The sequence below is a fragment of the Rutilus rutilus genome (genome assembly GCF_951802725.1).
Source record: "Rutilus rutilus genome assembly, chromosome: 4".
NCBI lineage: Eukaryota > Metazoa > Chordata > Actinopteri > Cypriniformes > Leuciscidae > Rutilus > Rutilus rutilus.
The window spans coordinates 7,149,580-7,160,966 of record NC_140212.1 but is presented as its reverse complement, the minus strand read 5'-3'; the positions used below and the strand labels follow the sequence as shown (position 1 = coordinate 7,160,966).

Genomic DNA, 11,387 nt, shown 5'->3' with positions numbered 1-11,387 from the left:
TTTTCTTTCTTGTGTGGAAGAAACAGAATGAGGACAAGTACTGAGATGTCTCACTTTTTGTGAGGAACATATTGACAAGTTTTTATTTGCTCTCAAATCCTATCTATTTTTCCGTATATGGAAATATGTCGATGCTATCCTGTTATCTTACAACATGGTGCACATGAAAGTCATGTGGAGTACTTTTAAGGGCCATTCATTCACACAGAGAGCATTTTTGTGGCAAGGTCTAGAGACACGTTTTTTAAAAGTAGAAATTATTTTAGCTTTGTGTTATGAGAACGCCTCTTTAGAAGTCATGCGCGAGACAATGCAAAAGACGTGAGCACACTGTTTAAACGCATTCGTCTAGCGCGTTTACACTGGAAAACAAGTGGAGTGGAAAACTGTGTTGTGTGTGTGAACGGCCCCTTATGGTGCATTTTGTTCTTTTGGAGCTTGAAAACCTCCTTTACTTTTACTCCACAGAAAAAGGTGATCTGAATATTCTGCAAAACATCTACTTTTGTGTTCCACAGAAGGGAAGAACCTCATATGGGAACAATATGAGGGTAAGTCAACGATTACTAACCCTTTAAAGTAACTCTGGTTCCACTGTGAAAAGAAAAAGAAAAAGAGTTTTACTCTTATAGTAAACTTTAAGAAAAAATCCAAAGTAATTTTCTGTAACCCTAAAACACAATACAACGCATAATTTAAAACACAGGGAAACCACCTGTGAATAAGCAAGATGGAATATTCCATCATATTAGCACAGTACATTTGACCCTTTTTTACAGATAGTGTAAAAAAACTAAAAGTGACATTAGCTCCTATACATAATTACTATAATAGCATATAAATAATGCTAAAATAACACTGGCTTTTGTATCCATGCCAGAGGCGTCTATGTACGTCAAAGTTGGGTCAGGCAGCAAAACCTAAACAGAAGTTAGTGCACCTATGAGGCCTTCTTTATCGGTCATGTTGATTACCACCGACTGAGACAAATCTTGTCCAAAGAACTGAAATCCAGACATCTTTACTTCCTTTCCACCCTCATTTCTCTCTTCCTCTCCTCCTCATCCTCCCCTTCCTGTCTCATATCTTCCCCCTCTGCCCGTGGTCTGCGCTTTGTGAGTTATAGCCCGAGGCCGGTGTGATGTTGTTTCCACTAATCTCCTGTGAATGAGGCTGTCCGTCTGTGTGCGTGTTGAACTTGTGTGCCGCTAACTCAACGGGGCCTTTGTGGCTAACCGTTCCTTGACAGCGCTGAAGTACCGTTCCTAATCACAGTAATGCAGACATACGAGTCAGCTAGTGCGCACACACACGGATCTGCTTTAAGAGCGTAGAGAGTGCTAAGCACTTGACACCTGTAACGGATGTTGCTTGTCAATGTTTTACTGTGGAAAAAAGCTTATGCTATAGAGCAGACATACAGTTTCCACCTTATTTTGCAAAGCTATTTTCTGTTAATGTGTGAGACTTTACGGTTCATTAGTTCCTGTAGGTAAATAACCTGTAGAAGAATAACAAAGTGCAGTAAACGGTAAAACTATTTGCGCTGTACAAACCAGTGTGTTTATGATTATGATAATGAAATTAAAATAATATGATGACAAAAAAAAAGTTTGCAATATAAACAGCTTAACTGGAAACAAATGAAAAAAGAAAACAAATTTACTATATGAAGTTAGAACTGCCACGATACTAACAATTTAATCCCGAAATTAAAAGGAAAATAAGAAATTTGCATTGAAAAAAAAAATCTAAACTTACTTTACAACCTTTTGTATGCATTTATTTTCATGACAATTATGCAATTTCTATTTAGTGTAATGATTATTCTCATTACTGCAATATTTTAATGCAAATCATCCTGGCCAGACACAATTATTTGATTTGAGTTTTTAGTTTAATGCAGCATAAATCGAAAGCAGTACAACAAATGCTGTCATGGCGTATAAATACTTCACAAATGTATCTTTTATGTAAATTTTGGGATGAAATGTTCTTAATTGTCATTAAAATAATGTCACAATACAAGTAATTAAATAAATAAAATTATTATTATTATTATTATTATAAATATATAAAACTATAATTTCCTAAATGTTTTCTTTCGATTTTGGGGTGAAATATGAATTCAGTGTAAATTAAGGGCAGTATAACTAAATAACTAACTTCAATAATAAGTGATTAAATATATATTAATAATTTATATAATTATAAATGTATAAAACTTAGTTATGTCAGTCTGATTAATCATGATTAATAGCATCTAACTTTAAAAGTTTTTGTTTACACATTATGTATATGTACATATATACTCTCTCTCTCTCTCTCTATATATATATATACAGACACGCACACACATGCACAGACATACAGTAGGCCTATATATAATATATGTAGAAATATAATAATATATACACACCTTATACAAACACAAACTTTAATGTTAGATGCGATTAATCGACTTGACAGCACTAATAAAACTATAATTTCTTTTTTTTTCCCGGTTTTGGGGTGAAATATGACTTTTATAAGCTTTCTATAATGCATGTGCAACAGCATAATCAAACTCTCTAGGCTACTTCTGTTTGCTATCATCTTTATCAAACCGCCACGGACACCCTGTATCTTCACACACATAAACATGCTAGTGTGTTCACAACAGGCAGCTGACTTCTCCCGTCACCCAGGGCTGCTGTTAACAGCACGAGTTCACACGTTCAGTGTGTGAAGCTGTTGGTATCACGCAGAGGGCATTAGGTCGGACAGAACACACATCCTGCCAGCTGTGTCAGATGCTTCCTGTTTGTCTCTCTCAGCAGATGAAGAGCGACCAATCTGTTCATCACACATGCTAAGAAAAAAAGGAAAAGAAAAAAAAAAGTGATATTTTTTAAAATAATATTATAAATATCTAATGTAAATATATTGCTATGTCAGCAATAAACTATTAATGTGTTTCTCAAAAGTTAATTTTCTAAATAAGATATTTCAGTTTGTACCTCTAGTGAGCTGAGTGTCTATGAGTAGCTATAGCAACAGGCTACGAGGGCTTTTGTTTACCTTAGCAACCACAGAGTCACTGGAGAGTGAGGGTGATTAGCTTGCTAGCAGCAGCTTTCTAACAAGCAAAATAAATACGTTACAGATCACTCAAGTATTAATTTCAATTCTTTTGTAAACATACATTTGTCCGTGAATAGAGATGGACTCCGATTCTTTGCATTACTCTTTGGATTTAACTGCTGGTAATGGTTTGACTCTGAGCAGTGAGCAGAGAGCTGCTCTTCAAACCTCTCTGGTCATACTGAAGAGAAGTTACAAATTCAGCCGGGTTTTATTTTGGGGAAAGATTTTGGGGATAAAATGTGACTATTTTATTGCTCAAGGAGTTGAAGAGGATGAAATGAAGAAAAATAAGTCTTTGTACAGGTAAGAAATCATGCTTATTCTTTATATAACTGCTTGTTATTAACTCATTGTGCTTGTGTATGCTTAATGCAGGGCCGTAACCACCATAGACATTTAGGGGAATAAGTCCCCCGCCAATAATAAGAAATGTAATAAGAACAATTTGCATTTTCAACATTTTAGACATACGAATATTCTTATTTGTTTTCTTTATTCCATGAATTCCCCTTTAATACTTTAATTACTTAATATTTAAAACTTTGGTGCCTTCCAATGTTCAAGACATGGTTAAACGGCCTTGACTAAATGCGTCTCAGCAAAGTTTGACACATAAAACTTGATATTACAATTTCAATTCAGTTCATTAGGTTTTATAACTCAGTTCATTTTGCAGATGTGATCTTATAGTGGCCATTTAAATGAAAGTTCCAAAAATGTGCAATAAAATATTTTATTGCTTTTTTTTTTGGTCAGTTATATTCAATACCAGTATTTCTTTAATCTTGTTAGTGAGTTCTTTCTGAAATAATTTTTGATGTCTGTCTATCTTTTTGAATCATTAAACAGTTTAAACTGCTTAGATTGGCACCTGCTGCCACAAGCCACTGAGTCCATGACTGCAGACGTGGCATTAGCAGCACGGGGGCGATTCACGGGCGACCCGTCCCATGAGTACGAGCACACAGAGACATGCACTGAGGGAGAGGGGGACGAAGCCACGGAGGTAGAGGTCACGGTGAGAGGAGGGACCATTGGGATACACGACACAGATGGGGCTATAATAAGCATGAGGAAACAGGAAAATAGATTCAACAAAATTAATAAAAGCCCATCTTGGTTTATTTGGTGTATCTGCACTTCATGATTGTGGCATGTTTGTGTCTTTATAAAATGCAGATCTTGCTTCGCTGACCAAACTTTAATTTTTAGAAGTCAAAGTGTCTAAACATTTCGAGGAAAAGTGGAAGCTTCAACTAAACACACACGCACGCACACACAAAGCATGATGAATGTTGTGTTTATGTGGACGTGGTAATGTTTGGATGTGAAACAACTGTTATTATTTATTCGGTTTTCTGTTTGTTCGTGGTTTATAATGTAGTAAACTTGGTAGATGGCAGGCGGCTTGTTGAATGTTTAATGAGCGATTAACATTGCTCCCTTTCTGCAGGTGAAAGTGAATGAGGCGAGTCGATTGGCCACGACCGTGTCAAACATCGATAAAGATGTGTCTGTAGTGCCACGTGGTGCATTTACAAAGAGTCCCAGTGGCAAAGTGCAGATAAACCGAAGCTTTGGAGGTATGCTTCCAGCCAAACCCTTAGAAGTGTTTGTATATGCTTTCCACCGGAAATCAGATGCAGCTGTAAAATGAAATGTCAGCTCACTTCAGTTCTCTGAAGACACTTTCTTGCATCAGTCTTCAGTTCATCTCTTTATGTTGTCATTTATTTGAATGGTCCGACCCCAGATCAGTTTTAAGTTTTGCACATGATCGCAGGTCTAGATCCCACTGAAGCTGCAAAACTTCGCAACTACCTGCACTTTCGTGAGCCGGTTAACCTGAAAAAGAAGTCCATCTTAACAATGTCTGATTTGAACCCTGCTCTCGACTTCCTAGATCCTTTGAGTGAGGACATTCCCAAAGGTAATTAAAAGGAATGATCTTTCATTAGATTGATTTATGATGATGATTTATTCTTGATGCGGTTTTATTTCCAGTCACAATATTTTTTCTGAATGTACTTGTGGAAGTCTCCAGCTCCCACCCTGTAATGAAACGTTGGCACTGAAGTCCGACCCCTCTTTTGCTTTAGACTTTATAATTCAAAGGTGAACAACACCTGTTAACACCACTATACTTTCCCAAAAATTATGCTGACATGCAAATTGCATTTAGGAAGTCATAATAGTGGTGGGAAATATGAGGATGGTGTAAAAATCCTTCTGCAAAGCATCCCATGATCCCTGTTGCTGGATTTCCCTCGGTTAATGACGGATATGATTTGGCAGCTGCCTAAGGCCGAGCGAAAGCCAAGGAGACATCTGGGGTGTTGTTCGGCAAACTATGATCCCATTGTTCTCTTTTCTTTCTGGGAAGAAGCGTTTGAGGGATTGCCATTTTCTACATCAATGATAAATTTCCCATCTCATATATCTTGGTGTGTCTTCCTGCAATGTTTGTCATTTGGGAGTGAACTAACAGAACAATTATTCAGAAAACTATTCGCCTGGCTATTGTTGTTCTCCGCAAATTCAAGTCAGACATAAGCTTGCTGAAAGGTATTCATCCGGCATGCTTCATGAAGCTTTGCCCCTTGCTTGCTACAGACCACTACTGATTGTTTAACATTGAGTTCCTCAAGGAATATCTGGTTCTGCTGATCCTGAATCTTAACCAGATGGAATCTGAGTTGTTTAACATACCGAGCAAACCACTAGAACATCATTGAGCTTTACTGAAAAACATGACTCTGGCATTTATGCCTCATAGAGCCCTCATTGCAAGATTAAGAGTGACCTCCTGCTAAATGTGACCTTAAAAGTGTAAAGATAGTTGAGGTAGGAGAAGTCTAGAAGTCAAAGACTACGTTATAGGATAAAGAAGCATTTCCTCAGAGGGAATATTGTTATCGGACTCCGATTGAAGAGGCAAATGCTGCTTTGTGACTTCAAACTCTACTGAGAAACAACAGTCACCCTACTGGAGACATGCCCAGACTTAAAGTGTTAGAAACATCTCAGCTGTTTCATTAAAGGAGGCGATCTGTCCTTTATTTCTCTCTCTAAGGGATGGCCCCTCACCTCAGGCAGCACCCAACTAGGCTAAGTTGATTTGTTTCGTCTTTAAAAAACGAAAAAGTAGAGTAGGGCAGACAGTGGGCATTTATCCGGCCTGCCTTACAGTTTCCACTTTTTCCACTTGAGCAATCAGGTGGAAAAAAAACCAATCCCCTCTCAAGAAGTGGCAGAGGTGAACAGGTTCATCTGGACGTCTCAAATAGTGGGTAAAGGTATTTACCGCTGCCCTCCTTCGGCTTCACTCAGGTTTCCTTGAATGTGGCTTGGACAAGGAAAAAGTTGGGAGACTTTCCAAGAACTTGGAAAGGCAGAAAATGTTGAATAACTGCATGGTTTTTAAACAAATATGACTGTAACAGATTAAGGGAAATGGGTTTGTTCAGTGTTGATGGAAGTATCTTGTCTGATCTGCCAGTATTATCTAATATCTAATTTCTCGGACGAGAAAATCGAATTACTACATATCTTCCTCAAAAGCTTTTCTAATTAACATAATGTCATGGTCGTGTATTTTGAAGAGCTCTCTATAGAACTGCAGTCTGTTAAATATTTGGACTCATAATAAGGCAAAGAGTCACAATGGACATTTTTGTAGACTTTTGAGTGTTTTAGGTTAACCATTGTTAGCATTTAATGTTCAGAGCTGCAGTTCAAACACAGACTTCATTGGCATGGAGCTTTGCGGTACTGGGCGTGGGCCAATGTCGGCAGCTGGATGCAGGGGCCACCCAGACAGAAAGACCCCAGAACGCCTCTTCTTTATACACTGCTGTGATAATAGTTATCTATAACTGAGCCAACTCTCTGTCACACGACTTTCTTCTCCAGATTTTACCCTGCTGCTGTCACACTATCAGAGTCTGGACTCTGTCAATGGTTGTTATGTTTAATGGTTTAAAATTCAGGTTCAGTTTATGCAAAATGCTTTTTGCTCTTTGATCTTGCACAGTAGGATAATTCAAATGTTTTTCTCATCATTTTGCTTACTGTGTGTGTTCTTCATGCAGGGTCATGGAGCCTGCAGCTTGAGCGGGGCGGCACTGTGTGTGTATTACGCAGTTTGCTCTGGCTGGGTCTCACCTTCTTCCATGTTCCCCAGACCCCTCAGCATGGGTACATCTACATGGGAGATGGACTTATAAACCTGGACTTGCCCTTCATGTTATAGCAGCAAAACTGACCTCAGAAGCACAATCTCCTTCTTGTTTTTGGTGCCACATTTTAAAGACATCACAAGTTATTATGTAATCAACTCTGTGGCCTTACATTCACTGTAATTTTCTTTCTGTCAAGAAAACATAAACACGTCAACATGTTTGGAAAGTTGAAGTTGCGTTGGTGTTTCAACCCTTAAAGCAGACATGAAAGTGTACCTTGTTTTCTCTCTGGCACAAACACATGCACACTCAGAAACAGCTGCTATTGAGGTAAACAACCATTTTATTTGCACATCTGCCTTTCCTAATCAGACAGTGGAATGGTAACCAAAATCAGAGGGGTGAACAAAGATCTTTGAGTCTTGATGTTTCAGTGCACTCTGGTTCATCAATTAACAGTCTCTTTGTGGCTGAGGCAATGAACAACATGAAAAGGTGCAAATTCTTTGCCATAGATCCTCTCTGTCCCATATAGGAAGTCGCTGTTTCGATTGGGTAAACAGCTCTGTTTATCAGTGCTTTATGTACAGTGGTTTGGGGCTGTATCTGATGTTGTTTTTCAGGGCAGGATGTCCGACACTCATTCTCTTTTTACACCACTTCAGCCCTGTCTTTAAGATGGGCTGCACAGACTTCACAGAGTAACGTGTCAGATACCTGCAAAAGACCGTAAGAGACAGTTAGATTTGTGGAATGCACCCAATATAAAAAAAATGGCACAAGCAAATATGGCTCATCAAATAAATGACATTATAAAGCGCTATTTGGTGCTGTTGTGGCATCTGAGGTGATCGTACCGGTTGAGAGGTGGGTTGGGTTTAGGTTTTGGAACATGGCCTTCAGGTAAGCGGGGTCTGTGATCTGGTAGGAGACCTAGAAAAAAAATTAGATAGAAGTAGATGACTTATCATAACTATTAATATGTACATCAAAACAGATAAGGGTAGTTGATGCTTAAATCAAGATGTTTTTAAATTTGGGCTAAATGTTTATATGAATGTATAAGGGAAAGTGTATATCTGATGTCCTTTTACAGTTTAAAACAGTTTTAGATGTATTACATCCACTTTTTGTTTTATTGAAACTGACACTGTTTTCATACAAAAATAGGACAACATCAGATTGAGTCCATGATTATAATTCTCTCAAATGAAAGTTCCAACTCACCTGCCCGATGAGCCATCTGTACACAAATTGCTATCTTGTTATGTTCCTGAGCACAGAGGCCTGTAATGCGCCGTGGAAGCATCCCACCATCTGAGCGAATGAACTGACTGAGTAACAGCACGTCCTGCATCACGTATGAGAATGAGAGAGACAAGTCTTAAAGATAACGAGATACAGATAATGGTTTACAGAACTGTCACATGTGCAAGCACTCACGGTGTAGTTGTACTTGTTCTGTAGGTTCCATCTGTAGATAGGACAGGCAGCTTTGGGATTGGGAGGTTGTGGTTGCTCCGATGTAGGCTCTATAAGACCCTCAATCTGAGAAAAGAGTGACAAAATAAGAATTATATTTTAGGCCTGGTTTCACAAAGAGGGCTTAGATTAAGCCAGGATTAGGCCACAGTTCAATTAGGACATTTGATTTGAGTAACTTTTATAAACGTGTCTTAGAGAAGAAAAAAAAAACATTACAGATGTGCATCTTGAGAAAAAACAATGGCACTGAAATATTTTTAAAAATGTCAGTGCAAGTTAAACCAGCTCAAACATGCATGTAGTCAGGGAATAGGCTAAAGCCTTGTGTGTGAAACCGGGGGATAGTAGTTCAAAAGCTAAATTGGGACTAACATATAATTGCTTGTTCAATCCAAAGAAGAGATGAGACAGAGTTCTATTCTGGAAGCTTGAAGGACAGTCCTTGCAACTGGAATATTGTTTTGTTTAGTGTATGATAAATTGCTTTCTAAAATGTACACTTGAGATGCTACTTACAACTGTTGTTTTGCCCTCCTTGTTCTCCACCACTGTGAAACACAAAATGCACAAGAATTGTATAACATCCCATGATTGCAGACATTCAGAATTACACAGAGGTAAACTTCTCGCTTTAATAGCATTGGAGTGCTATTCAAAATGTAGAAACTGCTTTTATTTTGCATTCTTCTAATTTATAGTTTTTTTGGCATACAAATTATGTTAAAAGGCAAAACTGAGTAAAACGTTGCATTCGTATTATTCTGAAAACGTATTATTCTGAAAACAACATGCATTCTGGGAAGTCTGTGCAAAACCACCTGACTGACGATACTTATTTGATTAGTTGCTTAAAATTGTGTAGAATGTTAAATATTTCTTATTTCCTTGACGTAATAACATGTCTTTGAAAGTGTTCTGTACATTTCAATTTCATATAATTAATTGTTCTATTAAATCCCATATTTTCAACGTGCGCTTATGCTTTTACAGCACATAATATAATATAATATAATATAATATAATATAATATAATATAATATAATATAATACATAAAAGTTCAATAACAGCTATGACATAAAAAGGACGATGCTATTGCAGACGTCCCGAAATCATACTCCAGTAAACTCACCATGTCTAAGTCCGCGACACGGCACACTCCCCAAAAAAGAGACCTGTGGTATCCTCTGAAATAAGCCCTTGTTGATGAATTCGCTGTGGACGGACCTCAGCACTGTCCTTGCGGACTGCACAACACAGCGCGCCGCCATTCTTTCTCAGACAGTCACTTCCTGGTTAATTACGCATTTCCGCCTCCTTGTAAAGCGTCACAACGTGAGTGGAGCGCCAGTGTTGTTTGGCGGTTAACGCAAATTCGTCATCCGATGAAATAATTCATTAAGTAACGGATTTATGACTGAACGGTTCGTGAGGTGTGAATAACATAAATAAAACCCTCCTCCATTTCACTAGCTTTCTTTTTTAACTTACGGTTTATTTCATTTTACAGGTAAGAGTGATAACTTATCAACACACTTCCACTCCATTCTTCGTCAAGTGAAAGTTACAGTCAACGGCTGGGTGGGACTGAGATAATGAGGTAAGAAGCACCAAATTGTAAATCATTTCTAAACTACATTTATTAAGATTAATTACGATCTTTTTGTGCACACAAGACATTCATTGCAGTTGGTCAAACTGACTGACTATGCATTTTCTGGAAGAACCATCTAGACAAGAGCTGATGTCAGTGAAAGGTAGGTTAAAAGTCACATAAAAAGGTGAGTTGTTGACATGTAAAAAAAAGACTGTATTTTGTAAGTGTGACATTCATTTACATATTTGTAATTCAAATATATTGTATATTGGCTTAATGGTTACTGAAAGAAAAAAGAAAAACAGCTTAAACAGATTAGCAAAGGTAGATTTAGTAGAGGCACATTGCTTACATTTTTTACATTCACTGTGTTCTGAGCAACAGGTGTGGAGATATGAATTTGTTGACCACAATTACTGATAGCACTCTTATAATTAGTGAGCTATAACCATAGTCTAGTTTTTGCTTTTGCAACAGTTAAAGGGATAGTTCACTTTAAAATGAAAATTCTGTCATCATATACTCACCCTCATGTTGTTTCAAACCTGTATGAATTTCTTTCTTCTGCTGAACAGAAAGGAAGATATTTAGAAGAATGTCAGTAACCAGACAGTTTCTGGTCCCATTGACTTCCATAGTAGGAAAAAAATATATACTATGGAAGTCAATGGGACCAGAAACTGTCTGGTTACTGATATTCTTCTAAATATCTTCCTTTCTGTTCAGCAGAAGAAATAAATTCATAAAGGATTGAAACAACATGAGGGTGAGTAGCCTAGTATATGATGACAGAATTTTCATTTTAAAGTGAACTATCCCTTTAAGGACTTCATGCTTATCCTGAATGCAGTGAGTGGAGGGAAAATCCTTCTGTAAGAGCTGATTTAGCTATACAGTGACAGACGCTTACCTTAGTTGTATCTATCTACGGTCTACTAGCACAACATGAAGCAAGACAATTCAAAGAAATGAACCAAAGGCGAAGAATTCACTCGTTTTA

General features: G+C 37.7%; 2 protein-coding genes across 2 annotated transcripts; one reads left to right on the top strand and one right to left on the bottom strand.

Moving 5' to 3' along the window:
* Positions 1-3,078: 3,078 nt before the first annotated feature.
* Positions 3,079-7,535, top strand: rsph9 (radial spoke head component 9). The gene is made up of 5 exons (XM_084408183.1): positions 3,079-3,429; positions 3,976-4,144; positions 4,580-4,709; positions 4,910-5,056; positions 7,218-7,535. Exons 1-5 carry the CDS (start codon positions 3,203-3,205, stop codon positions 7,376-7,378), a joined length of 834 nt encoding a protein of 277 aa, XP_084264309.1. The 5' UTR covers positions 3,079-3,202; the 3' UTR covers positions 7,379-7,535.
* Positions 7,536-7,632: 97 nt separating this feature from the next.
* Positions 7,633-10,139, bottom strand: mrps18a (mitochondrial ribosomal protein S18A). Its single transcript, XM_084408184.1, has 6 exons — positions 9,923-10,139; positions 9,309-9,340; positions 8,751-8,855; positions 8,535-8,658; positions 8,165-8,240; positions 7,633-8,024 (listed from the first exon to the last, which is right to left on the bottom strand). The coding sequence occupies exons 1-6, from the start codon at positions 10,059-10,061 to the stop codon at positions 7,880-7,882; spliced, it is 621 nt and encodes a 206-aa protein (XP_084264310.1). The 5' UTR covers positions 10,062-10,139; the 3' UTR covers positions 7,633-7,879.
* Between the last annotated feature and the right edge of the window lie 1,248 nt (positions 10,140-11,387).

Coding starts and splice junctions, on each gene's coding strand:
- rsph9 (XM_084408183.1), top strand. CDS start 3,203: ATGGACTCCGATTCTTTGCATTACTCTTTGGATTTAACTGCTGGTAAT. Junction 4,145..4,579: donor CCACGGAGGTAGAGGTCACG/GTGAGAGGAGGG, acceptor CCCTTTCTGCAG/GTGAAAGTGAATGAGGCGAG. Junction 4,710..4,909: donor GATAAACCGAAGCTTTGGAG/GTATGCTTCCAG, acceptor ACATGATCGCAG/GTCTAGATCCCACTGAAGCT.
- mrps18a (XM_084408184.1), bottom strand. CDS start 10,061: ATGGCGGCGCGCTGTGTTGTGCAGTCCGCAAGGACAGTGCTGAGGTCC. Junction 8,659..8,750: donor AGAACAAGTACAACTACACC/GTGAGTGCTTGC, acceptor TACGTGATGCAG/GACGTGCTGTTACTCAGTCA. Junction 8,241..8,534: donor ACAGATGGCTCATCGGGCAG/GTGAGTTGGAAC, acceptor TTTTTTTTCTAG/GTCTCCTACCAGATCACAGA.